The 22661-nt window shown below is 38.9% G+C and overlaps 1 protein-coding gene across 20 annotated transcripts in view; it reads right to left on the bottom strand.

Annotated features, from left to right (window-relative positions):
* Positions 1 to 22661, bottom strand: part of DTNA (dystrobrevin alpha) — a 370761-nt gene that overhangs the window by 86062 nt on the left and 262038 nt on the right. For 9 of the 20 annotated variants that reach the window (XM_077492634.1, XM_077492632.1, XM_077492641.1 and 6 more), the window contains exons 10-14: positions 19424 to 19504; positions 15963 to 16052; positions 13939 to 14016; positions 5256 to 5348; positions 3046 to 3130 (exon numbers count right to left, since the gene is read on the bottom strand). In XM_077492634.1, coding sequence (XP_077348760.1) covers positions 3046 to 3130; positions 5256 to 5348; positions 13939 to 14016; positions 15963 to 16052; positions 19424 to 19504 — 427 coding nt within the window. The remainder of the gene's footprint in view (positions 1 to 3045; positions 3131 to 5255; positions 5349 to 13938; positions 14017 to 15962; positions 16053 to 19423; positions 19505 to 22661) is intronic. The other 11 variants (XM_077492640.1, XM_077492639.1, XM_077492648.1 and 8 more) reach the window with 5 other exon arrangements.

The following is a 22661-nucleotide window of genomic DNA, read 5'->3' as shown; positions in this document are numbered from 1 at the left end:
TAATCACTCCCAGTGTAATCAGTGCCTTACGTGTGTTGGAATCCACTAAGGAGAAACTGAAAATATGTGCCGCTTTAGGGATTAATATTTCTTATTACACAAATGCTTGCTGCTCTTCTGAAATGTTTTACTGATAACATAATTCAACAAAAGAACTCTCTCATATCTCCTATCCTCCTCTAGAATTAGACCCACCATGCTGGTCAATTGTTCCTCTAGTTTGACATCATTAGAATGACCTGCTGTTTGAAGATGTACACCACTGCAGCCAGGTTTGATGTCAGCATTCAACAAACGTTTCTAAGACCTCACAGGGGGAAAGAGTCAAGCAGTTAGCAGCCAGACCAGAACCATGTATTGAAACTGTAATTGCTTGGGAAATGAGGTGTATAAAATAATTTTAGTGTCGGCGATAACTGCACAAAGATAATACATAACATAGGGCAGGGATCTGCAATTAGCGGACCTCCAGCTGTTGCAAAACTACAAATCCCATCATGCCTCTGCCTCTGGGTGCCATGCTTGTGGCTGTCAGAGTCTTGCTATGCCTCATGGGACTTGTAGTTCTGCAACAGCTGGAGGTCCGCTAATTACATACCCCTGACATAGGGGTTAACCATATCAAAGCGGTGATATTTCTACATTTGGCACAATGCTACATAGATATTGCTTCTATATCTCATTTCACTTCATGTTCTTCGGCAACCATTTTCGGAAAGCAGGTAACAACAGACTCCTTGTGAGACAGTGTCACTGTATTACCCCTATGATAAGATTTGGATCACAATTTTGGATCACAAATGCTATAGTGATTTGTTAGATGTAAAGGTTTAGTTGAGAGATTTATTAGTAATTTGTTTGGTGCTAATTCATGTACATATTGATTTAATCACTATAGGAGGTAGAGTGCTACAGTTTTTTTATTATTTAAATTAGTCTTGAGGTATACAGTATGTGATATACTTTTGGTGTTGGCTAGCTGTACAAACAGGTTATTGGTGGTGTTGGGTAGCTGGGTAGGGAAATTTTATACATTACTTCAAGATAGGCTATGTTGAGGAAAGCATATGTAAATGAGGAATTATATTTTTTATAAACAATTGTTTTGAGGTTTGTATATGCCGATTTAACTTTTACTTGTGGCACAGAAATTATGTTATTAGGTCCCCATGCTCTGTTATAACATAGAACTGTTAACTACAGAAAAAAAAAATAAACACTTTAATACATGGACCCAACTGAAGGAGGTAAAACTAATGTTGGCCATACACTATACGAAAAAATCGGGCGTACCAAATTTTGAAAAACGAACGCTCGGCCACGAGCGCAAACGATGCTGCCATCATGTAATGTCCGATAAATTGTTCAGTGGACATGAATAAATAAATAAATCTTATGTTTGTTTTTGTTTTTTTACATATACCTACCCTGTTTCCCCGATAGTAAGACACCCCCGATTGTAAGACGTATCGGGAGTTTCAGAGGGGTCGGCTAATATAAGCCGTACCCCGAAAGTAAGACATATGTCTTACTTTCGGGGAAACACGGGGGTATTGCCGCCTCCCTCTCATCTAGCTGCGCGCCGCCTCCTGCCCACGTCCGCACCGTCCCCCTCTCCATACGTCGCCGCGTCTGCCATTTCCCTCTGATCTTAATGAGCGCCGCCTCCTGCCCACGCCTGAGCTGTCCCTCTCTCCATACGTCACCGCGCCGTCCCCTGCACTTGTCACTGCCGCCTCCTGCTTAAAATATGGTAATGCACACAGTATTAATCATACATCAGTAAAACATACACACTGGCATACTGGGGTATCATCTGCTGTATGTAACCCAGTGGGTATCAGCAGGTGTCACACTGGATTAAATACAGCAGGTGGTACTGTATCACACATAAATCTGTTTTATCCTCCAGTATTCCACTGTTCGTTCTTACCATTTTTCATTGTTTTACATGTTATGCAATGTTGTAACAAGACATTCTTGGCACTTCCTTTTATAAAACGGTTTTGTGGTGAATACAATACTGTTCAGGTTGTTAATAAATGTTAATTTTATGGTTAAAACAAAAAATTCGACAATTTTTTTCCAATATAAGACATACCCCGAAAGTAAGACATAGTGGGGCTTTTGGGGATAAAAAGAAAGTAAGACACTGTCTTACTTTCGGGGAAACACGGTAGTGCAGACAGGTCAGACGAGAAACACATTAACCTTTCAATTTATCGTTTGTTCCAAACTTTCCAAACTTGTCCTTCGTTTTTTCGGCTCAAAAACGTCCAAACAATTATCGATTTTGTGCCTATTAACTGGCCGAAAAAATGAACGAACGGTCTAATGACCGAATTTTGGCCGATTTTTTGTATAGTGTATGGCAAGCACAAGTCATGTGCACACTGTTATGCCCAAAAATGCCATTTCATGTGCACACTACTATCCTCCTATTTGCGTATCAAACTGCTGTCCTAGTAAATGCCATGTGATAGCAGTGTGCAGATTTTTTTGGTACTGAAAACAAATTATCCCGTTTATAAAAACATGGCAGCCTACAGATGAGTAATATTTTTTTTGTTCAACCAGTGGGTTGAACAGATAAAAAAAAAAAAAAGACTTGATTCTTCAATCCATATACTCAATGGGGATGGGGGAATCTGCCTCGCTGTACTTTTGTATCCGGGCAGTGGGGAGACTTCCCCACCGTCAGAATACACTCTCATTGCTGCTATCCAATTCCTTATCCTGTAAAGGCCACTATACATGGCTCAAAATTCTTTTGAACAGTTCACTGACCACTATTGTATTAATGCAACTATAGCATCTATAAACACCCGCAGCTGCCTGAATACCATGGCACTGCTGAATAGTTTGCATTTAATAGGATAATATTTAATATTTAATAGAAATGTTGTCATGCTGGGTGAGGCTTTTAGGTCCACCCATGGCTTGAATTTCACCTGGGTCAGCAGGAATCATCTGAAATTCTAGCAGACTTATGTCTTATCAGGAACATATCATGATTTTTCTAACGCTAGACAAAACAAAACTTACCGAAGAGGTCTCAGCTGCCAGCCTTGCTGCATATCTGGCGATCAATCTGTGTTCTTCATCTAGGCGGCTGGGACTGTCCAGCATTCTGTGTACAGGATCACACAACAGGAATACATGGTAAAAAAAATATATATATATTTTTTAAATAATTATACGTCATATCTATATATTGCATGCTTGAAAATAACAGATTTTGACACAAAGTAAATAGCCATCATTTTTTTATGGATAGAGGGGGCATGGGTTACAACGGCTATCAGCTTTGTTATTGCCATTTGTGTCACCATAAAGGAAATGTCCCCTTGCTTTCTTGCCCCAGTCATCGCTGGAAGTTGGGGCAAATCAGTAATAAAAACCCGACAGAGGTTTTAACGTTTGGCCTTCTATCCAAAATGTTTATTGCTCCTTATGAAGAGATTGGAGATATCACCCCTTACGTTCAGTCTTGACCATCTTTTACAAGCAGAGGAAGTGTATGAAAATGTCTTCAATAGGGATATAGAAAGCAGGAAAAATTGTAATTCTAAACCTAGCAAACTGTAAGAAAAAGTTTTTGGATGACCTATTATGTAAAGGTTAATATATTGGAAGCCTATGATGCATCTATAGTACAAGGTAACTGATATCAGCTAGTCAGAATGTTTAGTGCCTGCTTGTGTAGCAGCTTCCAAAGAAATAGTGGAGTCAATCATTTATAAAAGCACAGTCATGTACAAGTCATACCAGCATACATATTATTGCATTGTGAATGCTATGTGTCATTTTCAAAAACAAAAATACAGTAGAATTGACAGTAATTAACTGTGCTAAACACAATTGATCACAAATAATTAAAACATAATGAGAAGATGTAGTCCAGGATAACAAGAAAAATCTTACAGCAAATGTTAGGGGGTTACACAGAAATGTAAACTGTAATGCCGCATACCCACGGCCAGAATTTCCAATGGAAACAGACCGATGGGAGCTTTTCATCGGATTTTCCGACCGTGTGTATGCCCATCAGTCTTTTTCTGTCTGCATTTCCGACGGTCTTTAGATTGAGAGCCTGTTCTTGATTTTTCCGACGGAAAACCTATCGGATTTTTGGATCGTGTGTATGCAATTCCAACACGCAAAATTCCGACGCATGCTCGGAAGCATTAAACTTCCCTTTTATAGTGCAGTCGAACGTGTTGTATGTCGCAGTGTTATTGACTATCGGAATTTGGTGTGACCGTGCAGGCAAGAGAGTTTGAGCGAAATTCCGTCGGAATTCTGACGGGAAAACCATCAGAGCTTTTTCCGACGAGAATTCCGATCGTGTGTATGCGGCATCAGTATGGTATGCTACTTATTACTACTCAACTTTGATGTCTCTTTTTTTATACATACACAGTAAAATACTGATTCATACTTAGTATCAAAATCCAGTTTATAATCAACTTGCATTTACTACAGAGCTGCTGACAACCATCCGTTCCAAGTTACCAAGGTTTCTGGAAGCACAGAAAGCTTAAGGCATACATACAAACGGTCACTTTTAGTTTGGGGTCTTATTCATACTTGTCTGTTTTGATGGAACAAAACTCTTGCATTTTGCTGCATGAAATTCCATTTCAAGTAGAAATCCCATTTTTCCCTATGCGAGTTGTTCACCTCTAAGCACTGCATGTGGGTCCATTCACATATACACGCAGGTTTTACCACGTGCCCACAGAACAGTGTAAATCTGGACAAGTACATATAGTAATGTGCTAGCCTTTAAAATACTATTCTGTTCCAGATTTATAAAAAAAGGTTTCATAACCGAGAAATGTTCATCGTTTTACCAGTAGTAGTGTATCCACCATAGTACCAGGGTATAATGTGAAAACTCCAACAAAAGTCTGAGGAGACTTCAAGTGTGTTAATGAATTCCATATCATGCATTAAACACTTCAGCTGTACGTTGTGCAGGGTGTTACAGTGGCATCATCATCAGTGAAGAAATACAGATGATGATAGTAGAAAAAAAATGTAACAAAATAACTATGGCACAGTAACTTTCTGATTGATTAATTTTTGAATATGTTATGTAAGGAACAAGCCTAAATTTCTTCAGAGCATCAATCACTTAAGCTAAGCTAGTCATTGCAAGACCTGATCGTCTATGTTTGCCTGGCTAGTGAGCTGCATATGTTACAGCATCCATTCTGTGAAAACAAGTGATATGCCAAGCCGTAACTAACCGTGAAAGGTTGTTCTGGATCATGTTGGCATATACCCCGATGAGAACATGTTCATCAGCCAGCCTGTCTGCCACATCCAGGCTGTACTGTAACCTAAGAGAAGGTTTGGGGAAATGCATCAAATTTTACCAGGAATCAGAAAAAAGTAATAAAAAGTGTACCACAACCAACCACAAACTGGAAAGATGTCAAAGTGCAGAATCAGAAAATAAAAACATGCAGGAAATTCTCTCTCCTCAGAGCAAGACAGGAGATACATGCTCTGGTTAGTTGGAAAATAACTACATTTATGTACCAGCCTAATTTAATCAAATTAAAAGCTCAGCCATCTGGGAACAGCAACTGGCAAAACTGATCGTGCTGTGAATTCCTATTTAATTTTTCCGTTCTGGTAAATAAACACAACCTGGTACAGGACCAGTGGCAGAAGAAAAAATATATAGCACAAATTATAAATGAAATGGTTGCAGTAAGTATCTACACCTGGAAACTCAAGGCGTTGGGTCACTAATCCAAGTTGCATCGGCATAGATCAATTTTTTTTTTTCAAGTATTTGCTGTCAAACAGCAAACCTGTTTTTGATGGACATTCCCATTTCTTAGTTTTTTTTAAAAATGCAACTTATGCTGCTGTCTCTGAAGCATATAGATTATATACACTTTTTGGTAAATTTTGTCAAGGAAGTAGCCATGAATTCCTGCCATGAAGATTCAGATGTGCTGACAACACATTACTAACTCATCAAAAGGTAAGACATCTTAGCTCTAGGTTATCAAGAGTGCATGAAAAATGGTAAGCCTACTTGGGCATTCATATTACCCCCTCCTATAGCCTACTATACATGTAAATTACCCAAGCTTTGATAAGGAACACTTGAGTACCTGGCATTCCCTTTCTTTTTCCTAGGTGGGCAGAATATATACAGCAAAATTACATACCTTTAAAAACTTCTGTATTACTTATTTTCTTAATTTGTATTATTAATACCTATACCAAGTTACACCTCAAGTATTGAACTATGCAAATTGCTACAAACTGGGGACACATGAGACCCAGAGCAGCTTCCCAAGCTTTATATGTACATATGTAACAAACTTTTTGCTAATCTAAAACCTAATATGGTTTCCACTGCAATACCGCCCCTCTGTTTCTGAGCTTTGACTACCTCCAAGAGCCTTGGAGGGCAACCAGTTCTGAATGTTTTAGATATATTCAGATCTCCTATTTCCTCCACTCTCCCCTGAAAGATAAATCTGAGACACTCTAGTCATATTTAACTTTGAAAGGCGATGCTCCTAACAATTTCAGTAAACTTTCATATATCTAAGTGGCAGGAAGAGCTGGGAAAAACGATGGACCAGGTGGAAGATGATTTGATCTGGTTGCAAGTTGCCAAAAGTTCTTCTAACATACTAGCCTTGGAAAACTCATAAGGTTTTGATACAGCTGTACCAAATCCCTACAAGTATAGCTTAAAGTGGAACTACACTGCTTAAAATTCAGAAATGCATGATCTAATCCTGCTTTGCACAGTTCTCTTTTCTTGGCACTGTGCTGAAAATCAGAGCCACTAGAGGCCTATCTGCTGACAGCCTAAACATTTACTGCTGCTCTGGGGCTCTGGACAAAATTGCAGCATCTGGCAAGCAGAAACAGGAACACTGCTGGACGCAATTTACAGCACACACCAACTTTGATAGCATAATTATTAACTGCTTGCCGACCAGTGCAGGACTATGTACGTTGGCACAATGGCATGACTGCAAACGTGCGTACCTGTACATCCCCTTTAAATCGTGGGCTAGTGGGCACACGCATGCCCGACTCGATGTCCACCAGTAGCCTGTGATTGTGACATGGAGAGACAGAATGGGAGGATGCCTATGTAAACAAGCCATTTCCCTGTTCTGCCTAGCAGCATGACAGGGATCTACTGCTCCCAGTGATTGGGAGCAGTGATCTCTGTCATGTTCTAGTGAGCCCCCCCCCCCACAGTTAGAACACAGCGAGGGAACACAGTTAACCCCTTGGTCACCCCCTAGTGTTTAACTCCATTCTCTGCCAGTGTCATTTACACAGTAATCAGTGCATTTTTATAGCACTGATTGCTATATAAATGCCAATGGTCCCAAAATAGTGTCAAAAGTGTCTGATGTATCCACCGCAATGTCACAGTCACGATAAAAATCACAGATCACCGTCATTACTAATAACAAAAAAATAATAATACAAATGTCATAAATCTATCCACTATTTTGTAGATGCTATAACTTTTGCGCAAACCAATCAATATACGATTACAATTTTTTTTTTAACCAAAAATATGTATATGCTTTTTTCAAAATTGTCAATGTTTTTATGTTTATAGTGCAAAAAATAAAAATCGCAGACATGATCAAATACCACCAAAATAAAACTATTTGTATAGATGCAACGTCGCTTGACCGCACAATTGTCAGTTAAAGTGATGCAGTGCCATGTTGCAAAACGTGCTCTGGTCAGGAAGGGGGTGAATTCCTCCAGGGCTGAAGTGGTTAATGTGGAATGTATGTTCCTTGCTAAAGAACACAATATTTTTTATATAGCGGTTATGGGTAAAGTTCCCCTTTAATATGTAGCAACTTCCTAGCCACTAGCTTTTTGGTGCTTTCCTTTTTCTGGGTCCCATATCTACTGGCACTGCCATTATATTTTTAAAAACTTTGGATCAGAGTCCATAATCTCATATCTGCATCAAACTTCACTTGCCTTACCAAACTGAAAAACCCCACATTTAACTAAACCGAAAAATAGCAAAACAGTCAAATATATTTTTAGCATCTAGACAAAAAAATCATCAGATTATGGGATAAGGCAACTCATGTCACCTTACAAGGAAGTTAAACAATCACGGGCACTATGATTAATGGGAAGCTCACAGCTATACTCACCAACATTAACAGAAAATACTTGGATTCCGATGTTGCATACATGACAGTAAACTATGCTACCCCGCATGGGCCTCATCCTCCCTGCTGATCGAACCCCCACCCCTTACTGTTCTCGTTTCTCCTTTTCCTCTTCTTTTGCTATCAAAGAATACAATTCTCAGTATTCTTCCTTCCTTTTCACCTAAACTGTCTACATATCAACTGGGCAGCCCATTTGGAGAGAATGAACTCCATTAGACATTTGCAAACAGGGCTCTACCATTAATTCTTAGGTCCTCTTTATATAATAAAACGTTTGGACTTTTCATTCACATGGAGTTGCAAAAAATGTTTTTCCTAAGGAATAACTCCACTCCGATTTGCTTCTGCACCATTTACTACACATGCTATGAGTCATTCTTCCTAATTTTATAATTTATATACTTCCCATTTGTATCGTTATTCTTTGGTAAAGGCAACTTGGACATTTTAATGTATATTGCTTGCTTCGTATACTTAAAATGAAATATAAAAAGGAAAAGATATGTCTTTGCTTTTACCAAGCTTCTCTCTATTAAGGTGATCAAGGGGAAAATCAACTGCTATATACGGGTATGTGCACATGGACAATTTCTCCTTTTGACATTTTTTAAAGCATTTCTGAAGGATGCAGTCAGCCCATTCTCTTGCGTTTCAATATTTAGGAATCCTTGAGAATGCATAAAAATATTAATGTTAAAAATGTTAAACACTTCTCAAATGCAAGCCATTTCCCTAAAAGCACCTGTGGGGGTTTGATGCTCACATACACCGACTACGTAATTTAATATGCTACACAGTACCAAGCAGAATGCTTTTACAACCCACCATACTAAAAGAACAAAAAGCCGACTGCTGCAAATTGTCAAGATGTTATATTTAATACATTTTTGTTGTATATTTTAATTATTGTTTTAACCCTGCAAATCCACTGCAGGTTCCCACATCATACTCATCTCGCATGGAAGTTCACACTGCCATATGCAAACTGCTGGGAGTGTCAATACAACGTTAATGACACCCCCATTTCAGCTTGCATATCCATGAATTGGATCGCATGGGTGTGAACATTCTGCAATCTGATTCTGGTATGGACCAAAAAAGGGTCCTGTGCGAGTTTGGTCCAAATGTGATGCAATATCGGCCATAGTATCTGTATGGTTGAAATCGCATCACACGGACATCACATGTGACTCGCACTGCAGTGCGAATCACACGCAATCTCACACCACAAGTGTGAACCGGGACTAAACTCCACACATTACCTTAAATTGTTACTACCGGCAAAATAAAAATGACATACAGTGAATCCGGAAAGTATTCATAGAGCTTCACTTTTTCCAAAGTTTTCTATGTTACAGCCTTATTCCAAAATGGATTAAATTCATTATTTTCCTCAAAATTCTACAAAACAATACCCCATAATGAATTTGCAAATATTTCAAACTTTTTTTCACATTGTCATTATGGGGTATGGTTTATAGAATTTTGAGGAAAATAATGAATTTAATCAATTTTGGAATAAGGCTGCGACATAACAAAATGTAGAAAAAGTGAAGCGTTGAGAATACTTTGCAAGTGCACTGTATCTGACGCAGTTAGCCATTTAGTAGCATTTAAACAGCAGCCTTCCCATTTTATTACTGGATCTGTTGTTTTTCCACTTCCTGTAATAGGGTGACAACGTTTTTCAGTGAAATCATGGCAAAATCGTACCCTTGGGACAGGGTAGTTGAAATTCAAGGAAGGGTTAACCAAAAAAAAAAGCCCAATTCTTGCTACAAAAAAAGGTAGGCAGCTACAGCAATGGGTTTTTATCTTATAAGACAAAAAATGTATGTTATGAATAAACGCCAACTGTTTTAAGCACCCCTGTCAGTGTTACATGGTTTGTCCAAACTGTAACAGACACCTTTACTGGACAGCTTGGCCTTCTAAATAAAGATGGAAAAATAACAGATCTACTGACAAGATCGCCAAGGAGTAAAACTATTTATAGAGGTGACCACAGTGGAAACGCTATTGACAGAATGCATCTTGTATGCAATTTTTTATTTTGTCTATAGTTCCACTTTAGCCTAGGTTTTATTTTGCTTTGCCTTGCTTTGCCTGACCAACTTGTACACGGTATTAATAATCATGGTTATACTAAAATCTAAACAGTATAAAGCTCATACTAAAGCCATTCATCACATTTCTAGGGCTGCATATGTGCTAAAAAATTTCCATATGAGCAATAACAAGAAAAGGCTGGGAAAGTTGGGAAAAAAAAGTTACAATGTGTTTGAGATTTGGCAGGCTTACACAACAGGCTGGCCATAGACAGTTCGAATCTCGAGACGGGTCAGTAAGTACCAGCTGAGATTTGAACCATGTATGGATAGGCTAAATGTACCCAAGTTGATCAATCGATTAACTTGAGTACACTCAGCCTATTGGATTTACATGCGATTATGGCTATCGACTGTTACATATATAATCACTGTGTTCTCCTGGAGGGGATGGCTTCTCTCACCCCTCCTACCAGAAAAACACAATGGCTTTGCAGGAGGTATTCTCCCATCAACACAGTTTTCTTTCCTGCCACCTGTGGTGTGGTGTGAAGCAGTGGTTTTCAACCTCAGTGCTCAAGTACACCCAACGGGCCATGTTTTAAGGTTTTCCTTTACTTTGCACAGCTGCTTTAAATCAATGACATGTATTGATAAGGGCGATTTTATCTAAGGGAAGAGCCCAAAACATGGCTATTGGGGGTACTTGAGGACTGAGGTTGAGAACTACTGGTGCAAAGCTCCGTAATCCAGAGCAGTCAGAGCAGTATTGTATCCCCACTGGTTGCTGTGTACTACTACCCCCCATAAGAGTGTCAGGGCCTGAGTTTGAACCCAGAACCTCTGCTGTGTCAAGCAATGTCTCTTCTTGCTGAGCTACCTAGAATGCTGGACAGTTCCCTGGAAAATTTCTTTAATGATCCTTTTTTGAACCCTGAACACTTTGTTCCTCCCTAAAAAACTTCCTGATTTAAGCCATGTCTCTGCACTTCCTGTTTGCCAGATTATTGTGCTCTCTGCAGAGGGTATCTCACTCCTGTTTTCCCTGCTGCCGTCCATTTTTTGCAACCACTCGTTTTTCTTCGACTACACTCCTGCCTAGTAGGGTAGGGTGTGTATTCCCCCCCCCAACAGATCTTCTTACCTGTTCCAGACTGCAAAAAGAAAGAGACTAGAGATTACTACCATGAACTGTTCTAAAATGTTTAGATGTATTTGGAATGTTTTTATCATTGCTATTTAAAGCGTCATTGTAGTGTTCTGATATTCTGGATTGCAGATAGTGCATTCCACATATTGTACTTTACAAGTACTGCAATCAATTAGGGAGACAATCATCTTTGAGTTACAATTGTAAAACTTTTTATGGATATGTTCTACCTGTTGAAAAAGAAATAACAGGACTTGCTTTTTCAATGTCTTTTACATGGTTTACAGGTGTTATAACCACCGAGATAGGAGCCCACTGTCCCTGACCATGTAATGGAAGGGGAAGTGGAACGAAAGAGAAGGCAAAAGCATAGTACCCAAAGTACCCTGCTGCCCTCCATGTTTTGCAACCACTCGTTATTACTTTACTTGTTCTTCAACTACACTTCTGCCTGATCCCAACCTGCAACTACTTTATCGACCTTTTATTTGTTCACCGACTACGTTTCTATGTGATCCTTTCCTGCTTATCTGCTACTGGACCTCAGCTTGCTCACCTCCTGGTGGGACGATCCTGAGGATCGTGACCCGTTACTAACACACAGCAAAATCCAACTCCACCTTTATAAGCTTTGGTGAACACCAGTTTGTACTTAGGCTTAATGTACACAGGACATTTTAAAACCTCTCCTAAATGATATAACTTCACAGATAGTAACCCACGTTTAACCACTTCAATACCGGGCCTATTCTGGCACTCCTCTCCTACATGTAAAAATAATTTTTTTGCTAGAAAATTACTCAGAACCCCCAAACATTACATATGTTTTTTTAGCAGACACCCTATGGAATAAAATGGGGGGTCATTGCAACTTTTTATCTCGCGGGATATTTGCGCAATCATTTTTCAAACACCTTTTTTTTTGGAAAAAAAAAACCTGTTTAATAAATTTAAAAAAACAGTAAAGTTAGCCCGATTTTTTTGTATAATGTGAAAGATAAATGTTACGCCGAGTAACCTAACATGTCCCGCTTTAAAATTGCCCACACTCATGGAATGGCGGCAAACTTTGGTACTTAAAAATCTCCATAGGCTACGCTTTAACATTTTTTACAGGTTACCAGTTTAGAGTTACAGAGGAGGTCTAGTGCTAGAATTGTTGCTCTCGCTCTGATGCACGTGGCGATACCTCACGGCTGGTTTGAACAGCGTTTAAATATGTGGGAGGGACTTGCCTGTGTGTTCGCTTCTGAGTGCAAATGACTGGGGACAGGGGCGTTTTATTTTTTTTACATTTAATTTTTTTGATCACTTTTATTCCTATTGCAAGGAATGTAAGCATCCTTTGTAATAGGAATCTATCATGACAGGTCTGCTTTAGGGAGAGATGCGGGGTCAATAAGACCCCACATCTTTTCTCCAGGCTGTAAAGCATGAGATCGGAAAAAAAATTCACCAATCTCATGCTGACAGCCTTAATCGCTGCTTTGTTTACATGCGGGGTCCGGGCGTGACTTCATAACATCAAGCTTGGGCCTCCGATGGTCATTGAGAGGACTGGAAAATCTCCATGGTCATCTGGCGGCATCCAATTCTTTCTCCAGCCCCCGATGGTACGGGAGAGCCTGGAGAAACACCAGATGACGCCGGTAGGCCGGTAGGGGGGGGGGATGTCCCCCTCCATCGCCTACAAGAATGATCAAGCGGCGGAACTGCCAATATGATCGTGCACAGAATCGCTACCTGCAAATAATGATATCTGAATGATGTCTGTAGCTGCAGGCACCATTCAGATATCCCTGCACAAAGTCAAGGATGTCATATGACAGCACGCAGTATTGAAGTGGTTAAAAACGTCAGTTTTGCTGCATTTAGCCAAGTGTGTTTAGAGGGGTTTTTTTTGGGTTTTTTCCAAATAGTCAAAAACGTGGCTAAATGCTAGTTATCGTCTTTACAGGCTGTTACAGACATTTGACATTTCAAATGCCTCTGAACAATCGGTCCTGAATGCATTTTTTGTCTTTCCAAAAAAAGCTTCTAAACTCAATTGCCTAGAAACCACTATAAACGACCCTGTGTACATGTACTGATAAGCTAACAGAGGAGAGTTCAGGGGCAGCTGAAAAAAACACCCAACTGCTCCTAAATGTCTGTTTACCAGCAGCAGTGTACATGAAGCCTTATACTCTGCACCTCAGGTGAGCCCGCAACATTCACCAGGGGGACTGCCTGTGTACCTATCCTGCTGGTTGGTGATAGTTCCGCTACTGCTATAGAAACTGGTCTTCGAGCCTGACCCCTGATTGTGACAAAGGGTCCTGCATAGAACAGGCGTAAGTGATGGTTTACCTTTTATGAAACTTTTTATTGACATACTGTAAGGTTTGTACACAGCATTGCAATTAAAATATAAAAAAACTGCATCCAGCTATTATATTAGTCTTAATTAGTTGAAATAAAGCAACCACTGCATGTTCCAGGAGGCTGTTAGTTATCCAAGTGCAGCTTTTTGCACCACACAGCTATAACTTACCCCTTTCCTTTCAGCAGCACTGGAGCTGCCTTAGCCAGCTGTCGGCTTTGTACTATTTCGGGGGTCTTTTGAGAAGACCTGTGTATTATGACAACGCAATAAGCACAAAGGCACGGAGAAAAAAAGCAATATGACACTTTGTTAAGGGGGTTTTTGGCACGTTTCAGAATGGCAAGTATGTAACAGGTTATAGATGTAGTGAAAACAGATACAACAATAAATAAAATACAGAAAGGAATTTGGATGCAGAACAGACTCTGTCTGTAATGTTTATCCAAGCAAGACTAAAACATATAATGATGCTGCTTAGCTTTCTCATCTGTTTCATGCAATGCAATTTTCTGCCAATGACTTCAACTTGTCTTCTAAATCATCCAGTAAATGCGATACATTTGGTTACCCCTGCAGTAGGTTTCCTCCTAGTGTCCTTTTTACATTCAAATCCTATTATCTAAATGCTTACAAACTGAAAACACAGTTATATGTTCTTTCTTACAAATAATCTATGATTCCAGATCAAGTTGTCTTTTCACTTATGGACTAATGAACATGCGGGGCTTATTCAGCCAGTGTTGGAGAACAACATTAACGTACAAGAGGCATTTCCATTTAGTAACCCGATTGTACCTTTAACCAATTTATAGCAGCCTCAGTAACAGACAGTCATTGCTTGGTTATAGTTATTCTCATTTCTCTGCCAAATAATGCCAGAGATATTTGTGGTGTTGTATTCTATACCTTCTGTTGTCCCAACCTTCTCTGCAAACCTTTGTTGGGCATCTATGGCATTTGTATTGGTACATTCAATGCAGTATAAATGCATGATCTTTACAATTAGGTGCTTTTTTAAATTCTTTTCTATAGACAGATACATGTAGCTCTAGCCAGATTACTTCCAATACCATAAGCAATGGTGTCTAGAGAGGTTTTTTTATATGGGGAAAGTCAATTACATTTTACTCAAGTGCAAACCCAGTTTAAACTATATGCTATGAAATTTTATCAGTCTGCGTAATTTATTTTTTGACAAGTACACTGTTGTATGAGCAAGCGTGTGACAATGATTTCCATGTACTTTCTAACACGGAAAACACGACAAAGGGCAGAGAAGTTTCACTATCATTACAGCACAAGCTATGTTTCTCTACTATAGCAGTACTATAGCAGTAATTTATACACACATAACAAATAACCAGAAATGTATATGGTAAACAGTACTGCCATGACGAGGAAGTGTAATTCAGACCAAAACCTTTACTCAAAAAATACAAGGGTTTTCATTAATAGAATCACGCATTATGTTCTTTCATAATAGACCGTACACACAGAAATAAATCTGAAGATAAGTTACATTTTATCTGAAATAAAAACACTGTCACAAATACTATTGTAAAAGAAGAAGTGAATTGAATACTGAAACAGTATGAAGATAACAAATACAACTAATGTTTGTTTCCACTATTTGTTCCTTTGTTCGGTTATGCCAAAAAAAATGTCTGCTTTTAATACATTTTTGTAGATCTTATTTTTTTGCCAACTATTGGCTGCTTGTTTTTTTGCCTATAATTCAATGTATTCTTCTGTTGAGTAGCATAAAACTTCATAGCCGCTGCAAAAAAAAACAATCACAATTTGCGGAATTTTATGAAGCTTATGCCATTATATTTCAGAATGGACATCGAGACACCAGCAATCAACACCAGCAAAAACACACACCTAAAGAGTGAAAATTCTATTTCACTTCTAATTTCAAGAGTTCTAATGCTGGCCCAGAGAAAAACAGCAAAATATTTTGTAAATCATACATGAGAAGAATACCATATTTTCTTTACCTGTCACATTTTAAGAGACTTCGATGACAGGAAAAACCTACACTGTAGCCAATTTTCTATGTAGGCTACCGTATTGCAGCAAGACATAAGCTACTAGGGTTACAGTCTAAAAGAATCTAGTAAACCTAGAAATGGTTTAGTGTGCAGTCAAAAGCGCTAGCTAGGTTAGTATTTGGGTTTTCTCATACTGACCGTGGAATGCTCTGCAGTTGGCTTACATACAGCTTTATCAGTGAATGCTCATCTGTCACAGGATTAGTTAGGCTTACAGTGTCAGGTAACCTGAATGAGTCAAACAATGCAATTATGTTGTCACAGTCACATGCATGTTTCAGGAATAAGTGCAAAAAAAGCTTCCACGATGTAACACAGGGTTAACATAGCAAACAGTGTCCATTTTAAGGAATGATGCATTTATAATTATGTTCTACATCATTCTTACCTCCAGTCAACACACCTTCCTTTTTTCCTTCCTTCTCTTCCTTCCTCCTCCCTTTGTCCCGCTCACTAGATTGGTTAACTTCTCACTGATCTTCACCTGCTCCACAGTATCTGTGCCCTCAAGGGTGGTCACTTTTGAATCAGGTGTGTCTTTCACAATAAATATGTCTTTTACATATGTGTTTTTTAGTAGGCTATGGTGTTTAGATCCTGCCATTTAGTAATCTGGCGGGTCCCAAGGTCAAGTCATTATCCTTTATCTTTAAGACTAGCCTATATATTATTATTTTCTATACAGACACCGGATTGTTTCCTGAATATCTCCCCTAATCACCGGCTCTCTTGGGTGTCCTGTACACCTCAATGGTACACTGAGTGGGGTAAGAACCTGTGTTTTATCAATTGTATTAACCTTCCACCGTTGCTTATTGTTCTCTATATGATTTAATTAATATCTGATTCTATTCTATGTCACTATGTGTTTGTCTATATTTCATTACAGATGTATGTATTTCCTGAAAAAGCTAAAATATAGTGAAACTAGTAGAAATACTTAACCACTTGTACCTGTTTGTTATTGTTAATTGGTTTTATTGTATTAATAAATTGATGTATGTCTTTTACATAATGGTGTATACAATTGTTTTCAATTAATTCTTGACTTGTACCATAATAGTCTGCTAGCTCCCCTCTTTATATTTGGTAGTTCTGGTTGGGGACCAGATCTCTAAGTCTCTATTCTATATATTTACGGATGATGGTACAGGATATTAGTACTACCAGTTGTTACATTTTGTGAGGCCTTTCACTTTCCATTCATCTTACTGTCTCCATTTTGCTTGATCATTTTTACTTCCAAACTGCTTATTTGCTCTTCTTCCATACCGCTTTGTTCCTTTTACCTACTTCTTCCATACTGCCTTATTTCTCTTAGCTCCTTCTTCCATAGTGTTCCATTCCTCCTTACCTTCTCCTTCTATATTTGTTCTTCCATTTCATCTACTTGCTCTTCCATACTCAATGCTTCCTTCCTGCTACCTCTTTCAAACTTCCAGTTGGAATAAATCTATGTTTAACAGGATCGTTAAATTGTCTGGATGGGATCATAATTATTATGTTGCTTTGTGCTTTTTTTTATTAAAAGCAAGCATGCAGTCTGCATAGTGATTTCATTAGAAGCAGTCAGAGTGAGCTCATAGGTTGGTCACTAATCATGGATGCTTGCTGCATCATAATTGTAGTATTTTTATTTTGCATGTGTACAGATTAAGAAGAGATCAACGATAAAGATATTTAAATGTATAAATCAAAGTGTGAAAATATTATCTGCATGACATCAGACCCATACACAATAGGATAACCATGCAGCGGGCTGGGCCAGCCAGTCAAATAATGCAATATTTACTATTGACATCACTGTGGCAAGATACAGGTCTTAATGTCATTAAACCCTCTTATTTATTTATTTTTTTATCAAAAAGAGAAAGTTTATTAAAATTTCAGACATATAGTACTTGAAAGAAAGCAAAACAAAAAAAAGTTTCAGAGTAACAGCCAATAGTAGCCATAAGAAAGCAATGTACAGTACAAAAAGAGGCACAATAAGGCACAGTGGTGTACATACAGTGAATTAGCTGACGGGAAACAAATATCCAGATGGGGTATAAACCTCAGGACAAGATGGTTTAAAGCTAGACTTCCAGGGAAGTATGTACTACCCCCAAATCCAGTGGAGCCAGACCTGGGGAATCCAACCAGGGTTCCCACAATTTTCAAACTTTGCTGGCCATCTACGGTAGAGGTGTTCCACTTTTGGGTGGTGCCATGATCACCGCCATAGAATACCTGTTTTAGCATGACTCCTTTTCTCTTGCAGCATTCTATGGAGTCACCCTTCTAAGTAGGGATTAGAGTTGTGTCTCCCTACATTGTGTGCATCAACAAAAACACGCAGCCCTGTAGTCTAGCTCCTCCCCCCCACCTTCTCAAAACTAACAGACTGACTGAAGACTGCACGGTCCACTGTTAGGTCTTCTCTGTGAAGACTGGAAGTTTAGGGAAGCTGCACAGAGAGCACAGTGAGGAGAAGTGAGGTAAGAATTGTAACAAATTGTTTATTGGGGAAAGATATTTTATTGTGCTCAATGTGTTGAGCTAAAAAAAACACTGAGGGTTTAATACTACTTTAGGCTAAAGTAATGCTAGTTTCACATATGCATCAGACAATGTTTAATACAAAGCTAGAGAGACAAATTAAATTGATAGATGCATGCTAATTTATTCAAGGATTTGACTAAGGCAAACCCTTCTAACCACTTCTATACACGCCACTTTAAACCCCCCTTCCTGCCCAGACAAAGTTCAACTTTCAGCTCTGTCACACTTTGAATGACAATTGCGCAGTCATGCAATGCTGAACCTAAACAAATTTGTAATCTGTTTTTTTGAGACAGATAGAGCTTTCTTTTGGTGGTATTAAATAACCACTACGTTTTTTATTTTTTGCTAAACAAATGAAAAAAGACTGAAAATGTTTAAAAAAATAAAGTTTTTCTTTGTTTATGTTATAAAATGTTGTAAATAATGAATTTTTCTCCTTCACTGATGAGGTGGCACTGATGGGCACAGATAGGCTGCACTGATGGGCACTGAAGAGGAGGCACTAATATGCAGCACTGATAGGTGGTACTAATGGGCAGCCTTTATGGGCCCTGATGGGTGGTACTGATGTGCACTGATGAGGAGGCACTGATGGGCAATCGAAAGGCAGCACTGATGGATCGCTGGTGGGCACTGGCAGGCATCATCATTGCACTGATTATCACTGCAGATCACCAATGTGAGGAAAGCCACTTGTCGGCTCTTCTCTACTCACGCTCTGTCAGCGTGAGTAAAGGAATGCCGGTAACTGGCACTTCCTATTTACACTGATCAGTTGTGATTGGACAGTCAGAACAATTAAACTACAGGCTGTCATTTTGCTATAGGCAGGGTGGGAAGTGGTTAAATATTATCAGTTCAGTAGTCTGGATACACTTTACTAAGAACATTTTGTTACATTTATGAAAATAAAGGATTGTTTTGACAAAATTGAAAAAGTGTAATTAAAATCTATTTAATTACACTTTTTACACCAGCTATCTTTTCAGCTTTCCCAGGTAACAAATGTAAAGATATTAATGGCAGCAAAATGAAAATCCTGAGGTACTTACATTTTGTTTGAAAAGTGACTTCCTGAGGGAACAGAGTGGGAGAAGAGTGTGTCATTCATGCTGGTAACAGGTCTGGGAGGCCTATGGGAAGCAGACAAAAACAATTGTCTTTATTAATAATTCCATTAATAATTTCATTCATAAATGCTTTGCGTTTTGCATGTGGAGGTCAAAACTTTATTTTTGATATTGATCTAAAGGCTTTCAAAGGGTGCTCTTTGCTCTATGATCCAATATAATCATGTCAAACATTATTACCCAACGACCCAAAACTACTAAAATGAAAGCCTATATGGACTAGTAAATTACAATTGTACACTGCTGACTTACTCTAAAGCTGGCCATAGATGACCAGCCAGTGGGCTGATCATCCACCTAAGTGGCATCGATGGAGGAATCCTCCCTGCTGTTCCATTGTAATCTGAGAGACGACTCCACTCTCAGAACACACTCATCAGTGATGCAACAGGTGATTGACAAAATTCTTCCAACTTTGCTGTTAGACAGAAGTCAATCATTAGATCAGAGGCGTAACTAGAACCTTCAGGGCCCCGGTGCAATAAACCCTGATGGGCCCCCCTGCCCCTCTTCCATCCAAACCCCGGGCTTCCAATTTTGGGAGGGTGTCCATGGACATCCTCCCAAAACTGTGCTTCCCGCATGCCCCCTGGGACATGCATCCAGCGCAATCACAGCAGCCATTTACCATGTGATCAGCTGGTCACATGTAAACAGACTTGCCAGGTATCCACAGCCCTTTTCTCCCATACTGTGTTTGTGTTAGAAAAGGACTGCCGTTAACTGTCAAGAATGTTATTAATTTGTTTACAATGATAATGCCCAAATCATCAGTGCCACCCATCAGTATACTTAAATGCTGCCCATCAGTGCCACCTATCAGTACTGTTGAATGCTGTCCATCAATACTGCCTGAGTTCTGCATATCAGTGTTCCTTGGTGCCCATCAGCACTACCTATCGGTGCCCATCAATGCCACCTATAAGTGCACATCAGTGCCTCCTAGCAGTGCTACTTATCAGTGTTCATAAATTCAGCCTATCTGTTCCCATTAGTGCCTCCTATCAGTGCTCTTCAGTGCCCATCAATGCCTCCTATCAGTGCTCAATGCCATCCATACCTCCTTTCAGTGCCCATCAGTGCCTCCTGCTGTCCCACCCCCGACAATGAAGGAATGCCAGGGCCCCGTTGCAAGTGCGACTATTGCGACCCTGGTCCACTACATTAGATTGACTTCTGTCAAGCAGGAAGCGCCATGGATCGCAGTTTAGCCGGTTTCTGTTGAACCGGTTGCATTTCTATGCATCTATTGCCAGCTTTAGTCCACAAGCACAGATTCTGCCATTTGCTGCAAAAACAATTGTCAACCCCCTCAACAAGCAACCACTACAATACGAGTATAACATTAATTGTTAAAAAAAAAAAAAAAAAAAAAAGCTGTAGAAGGGTCTTAATTATTTATCACAAATGCAAGTATATATATATATATATATATATATATATATATATATATACACACACACACATACATACACACACACACAGATTATATATCTCTATCACACATACATACACTATATTACCAAAAGTATTGGGTTGCCTGCCTTTACACACACAAACTTTAATGCCAATACAGTCTTAGTCTGTAGGGTTCAATATTGAGTTGGCCCACCTTTTGCAGCTTTAACAGCTTCGCCTCTTCTGGGAAGGCTATCCACAAGGTTTAGAAGTATATCTATGGTAACGTTTGACCATTCTTCCAGAAGCACATTTGTTAGGTCAGGCACTGATGTGGACAAGAAGGCTTGGCTCACAGTCTCCACATTAATTCATCAAAGGGTGTTCTATCAGGTTGAGGTCAACACTCTGCACGGACTGTGCAGACCAGTCAAATTCCTCCACCCTAAACTCGCACATTCATGTCTTTATGGATCTTGCTTTGTGCTTTGGTCCAAACCATTTGGTGGAGGGGGGGGGGGATTATGAGGTGGGGTTGTTTTTTGTTGGTTGGTTTTGGCCCATTAGTTCCAGTTAAGGGAACTCTTAAGGCATCAGCATACAAAAGACATGTTGGACAATTTCATGCTCCCAACTTTGTGGAAACAGTTTGTGGATGGCCCCTTCCTGTTCTAACATGACTGCGCACCAGTACTCAAACAATGTCTATAAAAGACATGGATGTGCGAGTTTGGGGTGGAGGAACTTAACTGGCCTGCACAGAGTCCTGACCTAAACCCAATAGAATACCTTTGGGATGAAATAGAGCGGAGACTGCAAGCCAGGCCTTCTCGTCCACATTAGTGCCTGACCTCACAAATGCGCTTCTGGAAGAATAAGGGAAGGGGAGAGAGGCACTAGGAGACCAATAGTGTAAAACAGTTAAATGAGTAAATATAAAACACTGTTAGAGTGTGGGTTCCCTAACCCCAGAGCAGGCTTCCTGTTTCCAATGGCTGCTACAGACATTTCTCATTGATTTTTTTGTCTCTCATTCCCATTCAGACGGAGTATATAAGAGAGACTGTATTTATATATGGGTGCATAACTATTTTAATTTCCACAATTCTGGACATTTCATTCACTATCTTGTTGACCGTTTATCAGACAAGCTAGGGCAGCGCTTGGAATTTTTGTTTGTTTGTTTTTTGATCTATACACTTCTGGAAGAATGGTCAAACACATTCCCATAGACACACTCCTAAACCTTGTGGAAAGCCTTCCCAGAAGAGTTGAAGCTGCAAAGGGTCGGCCAACTCAATATTGAACCCTACGGACTAAGACTGGGATGCTATTAAAGTTCATGTTTGTAAAGGTCAGCGTCCCAATGCTTTTGCCAATATATATATATATATATATATATATATACACACATATACACTATATGTATATGTATATATATATATATATATATATATATATATATATATATATATATATATATATATATATATATATATGTATATATATATATATATATATATGTATATATATATATATATATATATATATATATATATATGTATATGTATATGTATATATATATATATATATGTATATGTATATATATATATATATGTATATGTATATATATATATATATATATATATATATATATATATATATATATATATATACGCAAATTAACACTATGGGGGTTATTTACGAAAGGCAAAGCCCCTTTGCACTACAAGTGCAAAACTACAAGTGCAAAGTGCACTTG

Source organism: Lithobates pipiens, unplaced genomic scaffold (assembly GCF_037356315.1).
Source record: "Lithobates pipiens isolate NorthernLeopardFrog02 unplaced genomic scaffold, aLitPip1_a1.2 Scaffold_19, whole genome shotgun sequence".
Taxonomy (NCBI): domain Eukaryota; kingdom Metazoa; phylum Chordata; class Amphibia; order Anura; family Ranidae; genus Lithobates; species Lithobates pipiens.
The sequence above is the reverse complement of the archived record's forward strand: the minus strand, read 5'-3'. Positions and strand labels throughout refer to the sequence as shown.